This window comes from Falco rusticolus, chromosome 1, assembly GCF_015220075.1.
Source record: "Falco rusticolus isolate bFalRus1 chromosome 1, bFalRus1.pri, whole genome shotgun sequence".
NCBI lineage: Eukaryota > Metazoa > Chordata > Aves > Falconiformes > Falconidae > Falco > Falco rusticolus.
Genome location: NC_051187.1, coordinates 49,851,907 through 49,868,667, shown reverse-complemented (window position 1 = coordinate 49,868,667; position 16,761 = coordinate 49,851,907). Strand labels below are relative to the sequence as shown.

The following is a 16,761-nucleotide window of genomic DNA, read 5'->3' as shown; positions in this document are numbered from 1 at the left end:
GCAGGGATGCAAAACTGGAGTAGAGAAAGCTTCATCTGCTACCTACCACATCCTCCCTTTGGGCTCCATTAGCCATTCTGTTCTGTGTTGGCTACGTGCTGTTGGGCTTGGGGACTCGTAGGCTGAAGACAGGCACAGGGCCACCACCTTAGGGATTTGGGCTCTGACACAAGAGGGGAGTTGTGCTGCGCTGAGAGTGCACCAAGAACAAAAAGGACAGGTTTTGGCTGCAGGAGAAACTGGACAGATGCCTTCTCAGCATACTGCTTGCTGTTCATCAGTCACAACTTCAGCTTTACTGGTGTACTAGGATGAAAATGGTTGTAGCATTTGTTTAACTTTTACTTCATCAGTGCTATAGGTTGTCATACTAGACTAGAAGAGAAAAAGGTGATGCCTTCCAGCTGCTTTTGTGCTCTTCTCCCCAAGTTCTGCTTACTGCTGTGACCGGTGTGTTTCACGACTCCTTTGCACAAATGTTACAGTGAAGATACTGACTAAGTGCTGTAAATAATCCTGTGTTACAGGAGATAGGCAAGAAATATCGCCGGAAAAAGAGTATCAGTTTCATTTGACTTAAGTGTATGTGTGCTGGAAAACGGTAGCTCTCTGCAAGGGGGGGGCAAAGAAATGAACTGTATACTTAAATAATGTATTTGTCATGTACTGTCTCAGGGGAGTCCGTTTGGCCTGCAGGTGGATATCTGAAACAGAGTTTTGGCATCTAATTTCAAGGAATCAAGTACTTGTAATCAAGTGTTTGGTATTTGATAACGTTATGTTGTTCAGTGAATTGCTTTTGGTCCATGCATCCCGAGTTGGTATCAACTGTTAAGCATACTTCATGAAAACTCTAAATCACTTTAATGTTATTCTGTATTTGCATTTTGTATTTGTTTTTTTAACTTTTGTTAAATAAACTTGTATGAAGTCAGACCATCTCAAATACAAGCATTTTTATGTTGCTGACCTGTGATGTTGTTAACATCTGCTTTTTTCCCTCTTAACCTGTCTCTGTCCTTGCCTGCAGGTTAAGGTATTGCACAATCAGCTTGTTCTGTTCCACAATGCCATTGCAGCCTACTTTGCTGGGAATCAAAAGCAGCTTGAACAGACACTTAAACAGTTCCACATCAAATTGAAAACTCCTGGAGCAGATGCCCCATCCTGGCTTGAAGAACAGTAATTGGATTGGAAAAAGAGGACCCAATCTTAACTGAAAATCTTTAAATCTGATAGCAATTAAGGGTTGGGGTTGAAGGACTGTTGTAGTGATTCTTGCACAGACAGCTTTAATTTTTTCCCCCTTTTTATAATACTCTAAAACTGAATTTGGTGGGAAAGTGGGTGATTTTAAGGTAACCAAACGTAATTACTGTCATGTCAAATACAGAGCACTCCTTTTGTATGTAGAGGTTGGTGGTTATTTCTGTAATGGGATGGGGGGGAGAAGGAGGGAGGGAGGGAGGACAAAACTATTATAGATTTGCACTGACAAATGATGTTTGTGATTTCTGGTCATTTTGGTGGCTAGTCAAAATATTTCCGAATGGAGATTTACATGATTTGTACCAACATCTGGTATTTTATAAACTAATATAGAGAACATCTTTAGTAATTTTCATATGACTTTTAAAAAGGAGAGAGTTAAAAGAATATTTTGCAGATTAATAATATAAGGCCTATGTGCAATATCTGCATGTAAGGCAGCAGTAGCAGATGGCTCATTGACTAGTGGAATTGCAGCAAACGCCTTTTTAAAAGATGTACCTTTCCCTCATGGATTTAAAAAAAAAAACAACAACAAACCAAACAAACAAAAAAAGAAAAACACTAAAGCAAGAATCACTGTCAGTCTGAGGCTTCTAAGCACATATTTTTGCTTTGCACCAAGTGGTTTGCTGAGTAAGGCCAACCATGCAATGTATTAATTTCACTTAAAATTTTACTTTCTCTATGAAACAAATACCGTACTAGCCTTAAATCACAGGTATGTGCCTTTTTCTAAGATAATATTTTCCACCAGTGTACATAATCCAAGAACCTTTCAAATAATGGTTTGTCAGTTCCCAGCAAGGGGAAGGCAACTGTGTAAATGTTGTTTCATTGTACATTAGATCAAGTTCAAGCTTTAGTTGACCTTTGTGGGCAGGTATGATTTTGAGAGAGGAAATCGGGCCAGTATGGTTTTTCTACTTAATTGACAAGCATACTTTGGTAATAGGAGGGGAGGTAACATGGAGGCTATGTTTTTAATTTCTCCATCAATCATGTAGTCCTTAAATGTAAAATTCTATGTCAGTTTTATCATAGACATTTTAAATTCAATATATTGGAGTCCTCATTTGCACACGTTATGTTGCTTTGTGTTCTATTAAGTAAAATGAAATACTTCAAATATGTTATTTACAACAGTGTGGATTGTATGATTTATGTACTGTATGTTCAAATGCCTTTCAGCTGACATTCTTAGTTTTCAGTGCTTAACACAACTGTAATGTAACTGTAAATCAAACTTTTTAATCATTCCTCATTAAATTCTTGGCCTGACAGAGCCTTCTTTATGTTTTCGTTCTGTCAGAATCTCTTGTAATAGTTCATTATGTTCCCCAGAATGTATATCCTATGTGAATTTTGTATTCATATTAAAGGTGTTTGCAGTCAAACTTGCTTGACTCGTGATGGTTAAGAGCAGAGCTTGGCTTTCTCAGTGAAAGCTTTGTCCCATTTTTCTGAGTTGCCACCCCTGCCCAAGAATTTCTGGAGAAGCGGTGCTAGGTGGTAACACTGATGCTGGTTTATTTCAGGATGGTTTAATAGGGTGCAAGTTCAACTTGACTGGAAACTGATAGCGAAACAAACCTTTCAGGATATGTAACTCTTGACTTCAGCTTTTAAAGGAAATTTCTAATGAAGCCATTGACTTCCACTGTGTCTGAATCTTGGCGTGTGTATGGTAACGATGGTGCAAGGCAGAAGTTAGCTGTGTAACTACAGTTGAGCTAGGAAATGCGGATAGCAGCATGGTAGCAGGGATGAAGAATGCAAACCTGCTGGCTGCAACTGAAATAACCAGCTTTCAGAGCATGGTAGGGAAAGGATACATGTTGAACATGTGCTGTTGGTTTCTATCTCAGATTCACATGTTGCCTGTGAGGATGGTCCCTGCTCAGAAGGAACTGATCGGTTGGAAATGGTAAGAGTGAACTTGGAATGGCTCACGTGTGGCATTGTGCAACCCTCACGCTTTTGCAATGGCTTAAAACTGCTGGAGTCTCCTCACCTGGAAGAAAAGGTTGGACAAAAGAGGATACTCACTAAAATCTGTCTGCGTATTGTTTAATGTTAGGGGGAAGGAAGAATGGCTTCCGTTTTGCTTACCGAAGCGATTGTTCTAATTGATAGCCTCAGTGAGGAGAGCTCTGTGCTCAGCTGGTCGAGAGGGTATTAAGCTAGTTGCCTTCTGTAATGCTGTAACTTCATTCTTTGCCCCTATTCAAATATATGTACTTATGAAATAATTCAAGCTCATGTCTTCTAGTCAAAGTTAGCACTTTAGATCTAACCAAATTTAGAAACTTTTGGTTCTGGAGATCACGAGGGGAAGAGACTTCTGAAGCTTCTAATGGGGAGTCATTATGGTTGTCAGGCTTTCTGATACTAACGAAAAGGCTGTATAAATATCTTAAGTTGTAATGCTGGCATTTATCTAGGTAAACAGTTGTCAGGATGGATTTTTTGTTTTGTTTGAAGAGGGGGCCATGCCGACTTAAATAGAGTCTTGTCTGTGAAAGATTTAATCTCTCTTACCTGTTATCACGTTAGTGCTTATAGTGGGGTGTGAGGTTTCTCAGGAAGAAGAATTTAAAGCTGTTAATATGTTTCAGATATGCTGCTGTAGCTGCTTTACCCAGAGACCAGGGAGCTGTTTCATTCCTCAATGACCATACTGTGATTTATCTGCACTCCTGGCTGGTTTGAGACTTGTAGCTCCTGTAATTTTGTTTGTATGAGTTCTACAAACAGGTCTTCTGCTCTAAAAACGTTCTTTGACATGCATCATGCTTTATTAAGCCCTTACAAAGAACCTTTCTGGTTATAAAATGTATCTATAGTTGTATTTGAAGAGAGGTCTATGCAAGTAGAGTATGGTAAGACACCAGTATCATTAAAGTAACAGCTTGATTTCAGTCTTCAGTCGACTGGTTTTCCCAGCAACCTTATCTCTGTTCTGTCTCTGCTTCAAAAAATGATCAAAGTAATATAAAAGGAAAGCTAAATGTTCCCCTCAACTCTGTTTGAACTGAATGGGGGGCATTTCAGTTTGTATTCTCTGCTTATCTGCTCTTGTTCCTTGTTGTGGTGTTACAAGAATAATAAGGTATTATAATTATTTAGCATTCCTCATCTGCAATTATCATTAGGGTTGGTTTTGGTTTGGGTTTTTTTTTTTGTTTTTTTTTTTTGTCTGGTTATCTTTTCCATGCTGCGTGCTTTATGTGGGGGTTGTACTAGTCACAGATCTTTCAGTTGGTCATTAATCTTTTCATATTTTGTGATTGCCCCGACCCCAAAGTTATCCAAGTACTGGCAGCTGTGTCAAATTGAAAGGTGTTTCTTCTTTTTATGAGAAGATCCACAGCGAAGTTGACTTTGCTTGGTTTATATTTTTCTCTCTGTTCTTTTTATTTGGCCTTATTAGTAGCTATTTGATGTCTTTGTGTTGTTTCAGGTTGTTTGATGCATAGAAAGCTCAGTTCTGTGCCTGTGACAGCAGCCTCGTTCACCTCCCTGCATGTATTTCCACCAAGGTCCTTTATCTTTAATTTCTGCCAGTCTTATATGGAAGGCAAGTGGCCAGGTGGATGGGGTGTGTTTTTTGTCGTCATGGCAGTAGTCTGAAGCGAATTAAGGAAGTACCTTACGCTGTAGCATAAGAGTAGCAAGTAGGATGGCTTGTGCCTGTCTTGGAGAAGGGCGTAAGTTGACAGAGAGCAGTGGAAAGGAGAAGTGATGTGTTGCTCTTTTGTCAGAGTCCCTATACTGAAATGCAGAGCAGCAGCGTATGAACCTTGCAGAGCAATGGCTTTGGACGCAAAAGCTCAATCTCAAATCTTCTGCTTCTTACGGCTGCGCGTGCTGGCACAAAAGCATTACTTTGTACACCTCAGCTGCCCTTCTAAAGGAAAAAAAACAATTAAGAAGGGGGCAGGAGCAGCAACAATTCTGTGCTGTTCACTATTAGTTTTTCTGTTTTATTTCTGTTAAGTACAAAATGCATGTTCAACTTTTAATAATCACTGTAGATTAAAAAAACTTAGTTTTCTGAGCAAATACACTGTCTTATCTCTTTATGGAACCCATTTTTAAGGCAACAGCTATTAGAAGAATGGAAATACTTGATGTTCCAGGAGAAGCAGAAAAAGATTGAGAGTATCTTTTCAGAGTTCCCTTGCATCATCAGTTGGTAGAACTTAGATGGGTACCAGTGTGGTTGTATGATAACATTTCTTAATTAAGTGCAGAGATCAGATGTAGACAGAGTAAATCTGAAACAAATTTTTAGTTCAGGTGTGCCCTGTTGCTACTGTTTATGCCAGCATAAATCCATGGGTTCAGTCAGGAGCAGTTCAGCTATCAGCAGTATGTTCCTAGTAAATGGTACTTAAATAGTATGTCCCACTGTGCTAATTAAAAAAATAATTATACACCTTGCTGCCTTTTAAAGAATACTGAAAGCTGTATATTCAAGTTAAATAATTCTAAAAGTAGCGTTGCCTGTTCCATCTTGATTTGCCTTTCTTACGTATGGGTATGCATCATGGTAGTTTTGTGTGGCAGTGGTAATTAATTCTAGGGGTTTGAGAGGTTAACTACTACAGTGCCTGATTTTGAAACCAAAAAGAGCTTGGTTCTAATGTGACTGGTGTGTTACAATTAATTTCTCTCCTGCCTTTGTCCAAATGCTGTAGAAATGAGGACATGTAATGAAGATGACTACACCTTTTGTTCAAGTGGTATAAATTGGTTTGTTACCATTAGATCTGTTTGGTTGTTAAATTCATGTTCAGCCTAAAGCGTTACAAGCTATTTGTGCTCTACAGAAAAGCAGAATTTGCAAAAGACTACTTTTTTTTTTCTCTCATAAAAGAAGTCATGCCTTAAGAAAAGTAGTCATCTTGAAAACTGTCCTGAGGATTTCGTTAACTAGAAATTTTAAAATATAACAACAGGACTTGTTTTCATAGTATAGCAACTCATCTAAATGCTATCTGTTCTAGGGAGGTGCATTTGTAGCTTATTATAGGTGGGGCTGTTCGATCTACCTAATATTAAAGTTGCTTAATACTTCCTACTGTAAAGACCTGTTTTCAGATGTTTGTAACTCGGATGAATTTTAGCCATGTGGGCAAAATCTTTGCCTGCTAAGTGCTCACATTTTGGGGGGTGGGGTGGGTGGGAGGAATCAGCTAAGAATTTAAAATTAATCTGCTAACGTTGTGTTTTGGAAAAGTTCTGGGCAAGAAACCTGCAAGGTGAGGAAAAGTTAAGAGTTTAACTTCACATCCAGGCTTGCTCCCAGGTCCTCTGCTGGCCTGTTCGGTTTTGTTGTTGGGTTGTGTTTTTTTTAATACAATGTCATTACGCAAGTCTCTTGTTTGGCTTGCTCTTTCCGTCTTTTTGAGTGAACATTTGTGCTCGTGACTGGCAGCAATGAAAACAAGCCTCTTTGGTTCCCACACAAGCAGCTACAGTCCAAGCAGCAATGCGCTTCCTTGCTGGCGACCTCGGGGGTGACCTGACACTCTCGAGGAATGTCCATGCTGGCTTGGAGCTGAGCGTGTCCTCCCCAGCTGCTGCTCACCCTGCCAAGCGGAGACGCGATATGAATTGCCATTGACTATTGCAGCTGAACTGTTTTCAACTCGGTGAATTTTCAGCTTAAATGACCAGGTTCTGACATCGCATTCGTTGAATTTTCCTTGGTTTTTTTGTAGATGGAGTGACTCAAACAGGCTCTCTTGCCAGACCAGTAGGTCAGATCTCTGGCTGCAAAACCGCAGGCTGGGATGGTGTAAGCTCCGCAAGCACGTGCCTGGGCGCTGGGGTTGGGGGGCTGAGGAGGGCTCAGGGCCGGAGGAGGGCTCCGGGGTCGGGGGGGTCCGGAGGAGGCTGCCTGGCCTCCTGCTCATCCTCTGGTGCCTCCCCAGCCCCAGCAGCGCAGCCTGGGCCCTGCGCAGCCTGGGCCCTCCGCAGCCGGACAGACCCGCTGCCAGCCTCCCGCTGCGGCCCGGCGGGGTGCTCGGGGTGCTCGGGGTGCCGTGCTCTCTCTGTGCCCAGCCCCCGGCGCTGGTGGCTGACGGCGCAAGGCTGGAGGCGAGGGGCGTTCTGCCTCCCTCCCTCCCTCCCTCCTCGGCCGGGAAGCGTTTCTGCTCTGCCCGTTGGCCTCCCGTGCGCAGCGCTGGGGCTGCCATCGCTCCTGACCGCCTGTTGACTTGAGCAAAGTCCTTCACGCTTCTGGGGGGGAAACGGTTTTGTTGTCTCATCTCCGGGCGCAGCACCTCAGCGCGAGGCGCTTGTTGGCGGTGCCACCTGCGCACGGGGCCGGGCGTCCAGCTGTGTCCAGGTGTCCCCAGGTCCCGGGAGCTGCCCAGCGGGACACGCAGCCCGGGGCCGCTCGCTGACGGCCTCTTCGCGCTGCCCGCGGTCCCCTCACCCCGCCCCGCCGGAGCCCGGCCCCGGCCCGCTGCTGGGGCCCTGCCGCCCCCCGCCCATCCCCCCGCGGGGAGAGCCCGGGGGGGCGGCGGGAAGGGGCGAAGGGCGCCAGCCATGGGAGGGAGCCCGCCCGCCCGCCCCTTCGAGCCGCGACCGGGCCCCGCGGCGCGGCTGTCCCGCTCCGGCAGAAGTAGTTGCCGTGCTTTCGGCGCCGGTCTCTGGTGAACGGCGTGTGCATTTATACAGGGCTCGGACAGCCCGGCAGGCGCTTGCCCAGACCGCGACCCCCCGGGACGGCGCGGCGGCACGGCCGGTGCTGGGGAGCGGGCCGCCCTCCCCCCGCGCCGCCGTGCGGGTGCCGCGGCCGCCAGGTGCGGCAGGAGGCGGGCGCCGCCGCCCCGCGGCCAGGGCGGGAGCTGCCGCCGCTGTCACCTGCCGCGGCCCCGCCCGCGCCGCGCCTGCGCGCTGCCCCGCCCCCCCCCCCCCCCCGCTCCGGCGGCGCGGCCGCGGCGCGATGGGAAGAGGCGGCGGCGGCACCGGGCCCTGCTGCGCGCGGCGCCGCGTGCTCCCGCGGGCGCGGAGGTGAGCGGCGGCGGGCGGGCCGGGCCGGGCCGGGCCGGGGGCTCCGCGCGGTTCTGCCCCGGCTGGGCGAGGGGGCTCCGCGCTGCCGGGGGGGTGCGCGGCCGCCTGCGTGGGTCCTTCTCCGCCTTCCCGGGACGGCGGAGGGGAGAGCGCTCCCGGGGAAACGGGCAAACGGGCAGCTCCCTCCCCCCCCGCGGGACGCCGGTGTGCGGCGCTACCTCCGCCTCTCCGTCCGCCCCCTGTCACCGGGTGGGAGCCGCCGCTGCACTCCCCTGGCGGGGCGGGCGGGGCGGCAGCCGCGGGGACCCCCGGCTCTCTCCGCCGGGGCCGCTGCCGTTGCGGCGAGCGCGGCCCCCCGGTTTCTGCAAGGGAGGGGGCTCGGGCAGCTCGCTATGGCGCCCCCTGCCGGCGGGGCGCGGGGGAGCCCCTCGGGGTGCCCGGGGTCCGACGGGGCGGCGGGAGCGGCCGGCGGCAGCGCCCGGCCCCGCTGCCCTCGGCGCTGCCCTCGGCGGTGCCCTCGGTGCTTCTCGCGGCGTCGGTCGCAGGGAGCCGCGGAGCCGGGCTTTTGCCCCCGCCGCCCGCCTGTCGCGTGTGCCCCGGCCGAACGGCCGCTCCGCACGGAGGTAACGCCGTAAGGCCGAGGGCCGTGGCGGAACCGGCTGGAACGGAGCCCCCTGACAGCACCCGCGGGGTCCCTGCCCAGCGCTGCGGGTCCCTGCCCAGCCGTGCTGGCGGGCGGGGGGGTCGTGCCCTACAGGGAGTTTTTCTGGGTGCGTGAAGTGTTTAAGCACCGAGTTGCTGCGGTAGCGCGAGCCCTGTCGTCTTTGTAACCCGCACGTTTTGGCGAGATCTGCGATGAGTTATACGAGGCGGCGTTTGTTTCCAGGGTGGTTTTTATCAGCAGCTGGCAACTGGTTGTGCCCTTTACCTCTCCGTACGGCTGCTGTAGGGACCCAGACATCCAAATACTGTGGTTGAGCTTTGGTGTCAAAACCGGCGTTGTTCTCATGAGAATTTGGAGGACACCTGACATGGAAACGTGGGCAGCAGAGAACATAAGGCGTGAGTTAAAGGCAGTAATACCTTGCAGTATGAGTTACGAAATGCCCTTCAGCATATTGTGCATTTCACCTGTTAATTTAGTATGCAAATATAATGAATGTCCGTCTCAGCGGCAACTGCCTTTTTTGCAAGAAACAAATCACTTTGCAGCATTTGTCTTCTTACCTAGGGAGAAGGTTGTCCGCACCCTCTCGCTTTGAAATATGTTTCCAAGTTAGATTAGGTTGGCTAAAACAATGAATGAGACAAAGAAATAAAATATTTATTTTATGCTAAATATGGACACAATGAAAGCGTGCGGTAAAGATGTTACTTTAGAGCTCCTGCGCTGCTTGGGCTGTTTTGGATAACAAACGTGCAATAATGATGTGTAATTGAGACATCTTAAATGTTTGTTCTTGGATAGCTTTTTTTTTCCTTTGAAAAGCACAGAGAGGCTCCTTAGGAGTTAAAATTTTCCTTGAGTTTCATTACGCGCCCGGCTGTCTGGTAATCTGTAGCTCCCAGTTGGAAGGGCCCTGGTGTTCCCCACCTCCTCCTGCTGCGCTTCCTTGGCGGAGGCACCTGCTGATACCAGCAAGCGGCCTGGAGCTGTCCCGGCTGCCAGCTCCTCTCCTCTCCCACCCACGGTGATGGTGGGGGAGCTGGGAACGTCTTCCAGCCGCAGGAGAAGGGAGTTTTGACCGGTCTCCTGGTGTCCTGGTAACAGGAGACCACCGTCCTCTTAGGAGCAGGTGACCTCTCTCACCTGCATTGTGCTTATCTGTCAGAGGACAAAGCTGAGTGCCAGCATTTATGGTGTGCCTTTCTTTCGTGCCCTCCTTCCAAGCGCTGATTCTTCCCTTTTCCTGGTTCTGGGTGACGGTTACCTCATCTGAAGCAGTACAGGGCTCGTTGGCTTGAAAACTGTTTTTCCTGTTCTATCTATCTATCTTTACATCTAGATTGGGATGTTTTCTTCCCCTTGCGTTCTCCGCTCCTTTCACTAGGAGTGTCCCTTGTCCAAACTGGGAAGCTCAGGTCTGACATCAGTCGTTTTCCACTCTTGTCTCTTAGCGCTGGGACTCCGATGATTCATCGCCTACAACTTTGTTCCATTAGGATTTGATCCCGTTTTTCTTAAAGCATGTAGAATTATTGGAAGTTCCAGAATGAGGTTCTTGCACATTGCCCAGGGGCATGGTCGGTTCGTTTGTCTTTTTTTTTCTTCTTTCCTTTCTTCTTTTTTTTAACTCTGTGGGAACCCAGGCTAGAAAATAACAACTTGTTGTATGCTGCTTTGTGATGGTGGAAGACTAGCTAATACGCTTTGCATTTTTAAATAAGCGGTAGGGAAGAAAATATTTTTCCTACTTGACTATTTCTTTAATTTAATGCAACGCTTAATTGCTTTGAGTGGTTAATCTCTTTCCACCACCTTGCACCTGCCTTTTTTATGCCTCTCTGCTTTTATGATCGTGAACTTGGGAGGAGAGGCATGAAACCCTGGGCTCTGTAACAGCAACTGGGTGTTAATGCTGACTTGAATTTGAATCCCTCTGTCCTGATCCTTGAGCAACCTGGTCTAGCAGAAAGTGTCCCTGCCCATGGCAGGGGCGTTGGAATGAGATGATCTTTAAGGTCCTTTCCAACGCGAACAGTTCTGTGATCCACTTTCTTTGTAGCTCTTCCCGTTTTTACCCTGCTGTTGAAATATTTTCCATATTTCCTATGACTTAAACCTCATACAGGTTTTCATGTTTTCTATTCTTGCAAATACCTTGATAACCTAAGGTATAAGGTTAGAAAATCCGAAGCAGGGAAGAGGAGTTTGTCGCTACCTATGCAAGCTTTGGAGAAGAAGAGGTACAGTGGATGGTTTTGTGTCGGTTTCCATTGATCGCAGCGAAGCTGTGGGGGGCTGAGTCCGTGCAGCCCAAGAGGGAATTTGCCCTAAGGCTTGTTTCTGTGACTTGGGTCTGTTTGTTCACGTGCACTCTAATGATGGATCCCTGGCAAAAATAGCAAAGGGTTTTTGTCACTATTGCACAATGTCAAATTGATCTTGGTTGCTGTTAGGTCTGTGTGAACCCTGCTGAAGACGCATACAACTAAATCAGTGCCGAATCTCGATTTGATATTGTTCTTGTGCCAGTGCCTTCAGCTTTTTCTGTTGGGCTTTCCTGTGACTGATTTTTGCTCGGGGGCTGTCTTTCTTCTATGTAAATCTGTATTGTGTGGTATCTTGAATTTACAGAAAAAAAATGTTCTGGATTTTTTTTGAGATCACTTAAAACTTTCCATAAAACCATGGGATTCTTCATTGGTCTGTATTTGAAACACCTTAATTTGTTTTCTCTGAGACTTATGAAGTAAATCTGTTCTAATAGATTTGGCTTGTCAAAATTGTGCTTTTTATGGAAGTCACACACTTACTTTGAAGGTTTACCGTCAATAACAGCATCTTCATTTAGTAGGTGGCAGTATAAGAAAAATTGCTCAGAACTATTGTGCTTCCTGTTAAGCTGCTTCCAGAGGTAATCTAGATCTAGTAGCTTTCCTAAATATTTAAAGCTTTGCATATGTACAGCGTGTACATATGTAGGATGTGTGGGTTACTGTCCTGTCAGCTCCTCGGTCCTTTGTGTCTCTCTCCACTTCATGAGCTGGTTACGTTAACTTAGATACCAAAGTAAGTTACAAGGGGCAGCTCAGTCAAACTGTGGTCTGTCGTCTTGTAGTGCATTTTGGGAGGTGGCATAACCAGACCAGTAATGGTAAAATGCAAATACTATAAGTTTATGCTCAGTGAAGGTAGAGAGCTTAGGGACTGCATGCTGTTTTTCCCTTATTGACATTTGAGTGAAAAATACGGAGGCAAAAAAGCAGTACAGTAGGCTAGATTGTTAAATCATTGACATATTGCTCATTATTTTAATGCAGCTTGGATTTAAGCCATGAATTAAAAGGATTCAAACAGGGTCTGTTTGATCTAGTTAATCCAATACCGTGGTTAGTACTTATATTTTCTAACTGTGTGTAATCACCTTTAAAAACAAATTAAAATCAGGAGCGGAATAATATTTGTTTGGTTTGGTAATTTGAGATAAAAATATTCTCTCACGAAATTGCACTGAGCTGAGATTAATAGGTAGTTTTGTATGTGTGTGTGTGTATATATATACACAAATAAATATATATATATTTGTATATATAGATAGGTATCTACTGTGGGCAATTTAAGAGATATTACTTTTATATGTGTTCTTGAAATCTAAGTACCCAAAGCTATTTGAAATCTTGATGTGGATAAATTTTGTACAGTTGCTCTGGGAAAGACTGTTGATTCACAGAAGTTTCCCTTCTGGATTAAAAACTTGATAGCTGTTAATTTCAGTTTCTTTTCAGTGCGAGGGACAATACCCACTCTCTCTGATCTGAGTGTCCCCATTGTCCTTTGTTGTAGGTTGCGAAGATGGTACAGTCCCCTCTTGTGTTGTTCCTGCTGGCAGACTAGAGCTTGAGCGCGTGGTGTCAGCTGCTGCTGCCCTCACTGTTCGATGTGTCAGACCCATCCAAGGCTGTGACACTCTCCTCTTCGGGGAGCCCATAAAATGCATGTTATGAATTGTCTCTCCCTGGTCAATGATAAAGAAAATGGGGCTATTCCAGTTGCAACGGGATTAATGAACGAGGATACGACGACAGCATCTCAACTTTCTGAGCCTGCAGTGCCACTGCCCCCTCTGCCATGTCCCCTCACAGGGGCACCCCCAGCCCCTCCGCTCCCCCCGGGGATGCCGCCCCCACCACCGCCCCCTCCTCCACTGCCTGGGCCGAATATACCTCTGCCTCCACAGCTGATGAACGGGCATGACAGCCATGGCAAAAAAAAACGAATGCGGAGCTTTTTCTGGAAAACCATCCCTGAAGAACAAGTCCGCGGTAAAAACAATATCTGGACGATTGCTTCAAGACCGCAGTATCAGATTGATACAAAGACAATCGAGGAACTTTTTGGGCAGCAGGAAGAAACCAAGCCCCAGGACCCCCGAAGTCGATCTTTAAAATCTTCATTTAAAGAAACTAAAGAGGAGGTAAGAAGTAAAACCTCTCTTTTACATAATGCTGTAGGAATTGGTGTGAATTCTGACTCGTCTTTGTCTCTTTTCCCATCGTGTTTCATCCTTATGGCAAATTTGTCTTTGTTTGAAGGAGAAGGGAACGATGGGGAGGATAAACTCTTTGTTCTTAGTGGTACATATTTGTTTTTCAAAGAGCTAACAGCATTTTATTGTTTTAACTTGGTAAGCGCTGTGATTTGATCACCTGTTAAAATAAATATAAGTAAGTGGAGGGAGATGAAGGCATCTGTGTTTACTCATGTTGGGTAGCCCTTCAGGTTTGAGTATGAAACATAGGTGCATTGTAACTTTTCAGCTCTTCTACCATGTCTGTCGTGCAAACAAAATATTCCACATAAAAACACGCACCAGGTGGGAGGGAAGAGAATCCTATTGCAAGGGTTAATGCTATATGTACCCTTGATGTCCTAGAGGCACCAGGAAGGGAAGCACAGGCAGCAAGGACATAAAACATAATATAGTGATTAAGAGAATTTGTTATTTAATTGGGATAATTTTAAAGTTTCAGCTTTCATAAATGTTACTTTCTTGCTAATGAAAACTTTATTTCATCTGCTCTGCTTTTTCTGGACACTAAAATAACCTTCCAAGAAGGTCTGAAGATCATTACTGGGTTTTGTTCTGGTGGCAAGACTGTGTATACCAAGTACTTTCAGGTTCAAACACTCCCCAGTGACCTGCTAAGTAGCTTTTCTAGTTCTTAAATCCTGATTTGTAGACAGCCTCTTTGTGAAGCCTGAATTGAATTGTCTCAGGTAATCTTTCTGTGAAGTAATTGGAGGGCTGAAATGCAGATGTAATCACTGGTGTGTGTCTACACACATGTTAGCTTGTAAACAAAATACAGAGGGCACAGGGTTAGGAGATGTAACCGGTGTACCAGTTCTTAGTGAGGAAATAGGGACTTGAAGGCGCAGGATGTGGGAGATGTGGAAGTAAGATCAGCAGGGACAGGGTGGGAAGCTGATGTACTGATACGTGTTGTACATAGACTAAAACGAGGGGTTTGAAACAGGCAGGTGTATTGCAGACTGTGAAACCCTGACATTGGGAAGGAGTAATTTGGGCCATCGTCAGAGGTAGTCATTAACCTCTGCGCTGTTTTCAGGCTACGTTCATCTTCGCATCAGGATTGTTGTGAGTGGACTTCCTGGGCTGCGCACAGATGCACGCAGGCCTGGCCCCGTGCGCTTGTGTAGAAGCTGCTCCTTTCAAGACAGCTGTGGTCGTGAAGATCTAGTTACAGTAAAAATGATGATAAAGTTCAAAAACTGAATGTGGTCCCTAGCGTATAGTAGCTGGGGCAGAGAAGACACCAGCATGCTCCAGAACTCATGCGTTTTCATGTACAGCTTGAAACTTGGGGCGTTTTAGGGAGATTAAGAGCAGTGTTAGAGATTAAAATTACAGACCTGCAAAGCAAGGGTTTCTCCAAGGTACAGTGCCTTGGAAACAAAACCCTGTTGGAAGTTAATGTTTTTGTGTATCCAGCTGTATCTTATACCATGATCCAAGGAATCGTCACCACTTAGTGCCTGTGCACCCTGGGTCAGGGCTCCCGTGGTGCCTTTTGCACATGGCAGGTGGTGAGGCAACAGGACTTGCCTCTGAGTTACGCTACTCAAGTGACAAAACGTTCAGCTCCGTTGCTAGGCTTGTCAAGCGTGCCGTAGCAGTGTGTCAGAGAGTGATGAGCAATGTCTTGTGTGTTAATGGACTCTGCAGTACTAGCTGCTTAGCAAGGAGGGAAGGAGATAATCCTGAAGAGCCATGTGTTGCTGGAAGCGCGGAAGCATGGATACGCAACAGCTCGCATGCTTAAGGTTACTACAGGCATTACTCAGCAAGAGAGCGGAGATTTGAGGCATAGGCCGATGTTTGTCATCTCCGTCACTGGTGCTGTCGGCTGCTGCTCGCTCTACTGTGTGATGATTGTCCTCAGTTCACTGCAGTAAAAGCCGTGGAGGTTGAAAGGAGCTGGGGCAGGCTGAGGTGCACAGCATCTGCGCGACCTTGTGGTGCCTGCATTAGCATGGGGCCAAGGAAGCCGTAGCTCCTGGTTCCTGGCTGTGTCGCTGGCCTGGCCGGGGAAGGTGGACAAAACATGTTGTGTTTCAGTACCTTTATTCCTTTTGTGTAAAACACGGTTGATTGTAGAAAGCGCGTTTTGATCTAGCAGTGCAAAACGTTCCTTGGAGTTTAGTGGAATTAGTCTAGTTGGTGTAGTACGTCAACAATGAATTTTCAAGATAACTTCAAGCACATACATGCAAGTACTGCTTAGATCCAAGCCTGAAAAACCCAGCACGTGTCCAGAGTGCTGTGCAAAAGGGCACGGATGGAGTCTGCTCTTTGGTCTCGGTGGGTTTCTTCTTGGTGCTGTGGCGTAGCTTCAGTGGAAGTGGTGGAGAGTGACCCATCAGGCAGTGATGAGGGTGCTCCCCCAAGACTGCCATGGGGATGGGGGTTTCATACCTCCTCCAGAGATCACCGTTGATTATGAAGGCAGGAGCAGCTTCGGAAAAAGCTGTCTCTTAATGATGTAAGGAGCTTACGATACTACGTGTCCTTTCAGTTCCTCACTTGTCAGTGATGTAGACAGGGAATTTTGGTGCCCAGCTCGGGTTATTGAATCCCAGTGCTGGAGGCTTGGCACTAAACAACATCATTATAATAGAACTCCTACAGCAAATGCTTTCCTTCTTGTAAACAATCCCTCACCAAACCCTTAGGAGACCAATTAACATGTTTCCTTGACTAAAAGCTTAATTTGCCCTATGGTTTCATGTAATTTCAGCCTCTGAAAAATAGGGGGTGTAGGTTTAAGTTTACACACCGGTTTGCTTTCCCCATCCTTCTGCGGTGTCACAGCATGGCACAACGTATGCTCACCTAGACTATAGCGAGCCTGGCGGCAGAGCGGGCAGAGCAGCTTGTTGGCAGCCAAGGGAGCTGGTCTCGCTCTCGTTCGGTCCCTCTGCTCCTGTCCCTCGCCTCCCCCCATCCGCACGCTGCCTCTGGCAGACATCGGACCCTCCGTAAACAGGTTTAAGTAAGTGGCTCAGCAGAATGCTGTTGGGGTTTTTTTTGTTTCTTTTCTACTGGAGCCGTTTTCTGCTATGTTAGTGAGTTTTGATGGTTTGCGAAAGGGTGCAGTGAATTCCGGAGCCCGTGTAAGGGGGTAGTGAGAGGAGAGAGGAAGACGGAAGGGGTGAACAGAGTGTCTCTTCTCCCCTCTCCGAGCCATGCCCTCTCTCGTTTCTCCGTACCGGCTCTG

General features: G+C 46.8%; 2 protein-coding genes across 6 annotated transcripts in view; both read left to right on the top strand.

Annotated features, from left to right (window-relative positions):
* The window catches only part of ARFIP1 (ADP ribosylation factor interacting protein 1), a 44,276-nt gene extending 41,610 nt beyond the window's left edge, over positions 1–2,666 (top strand). For all 5 annotated transcript variants that reach the window (XM_037378575.1, XM_037378601.1, XM_037378590.1 and 2 more), the window contains one exon: positions 1,031–2,666. In XM_037378575.1, the coding sequence (XP_037234472.1) occupies positions 1,031–1,186 (156 nt within the window). In that variant the 3' untranslated portion in view covers positions 1,187–2,666. The remainder of the gene's footprint in view (positions 1–1,030) is intronic.
* A 5,576-nt stretch (positions 2,667–8,242) lies between these two features.
* The window catches only part of FHDC1 (FH2 domain containing 1), a 37,147-nt gene continuing 28,628 nt past the window's right edge, over positions 8,243–16,761 (top strand). The window contains exons 1-2 of the mRNA XM_037378568.1: positions 8,243–8,298; positions 12,806–13,436. Coding sequence (XP_037234465.1) covers positions 12,954–13,436 — 483 coding nt within the window. The 5' untranslated portion in view covers positions 8,243–8,298; positions 12,806–12,953. The remainder of the gene's footprint in view (positions 8,299–12,805; positions 13,437–16,761) is intronic.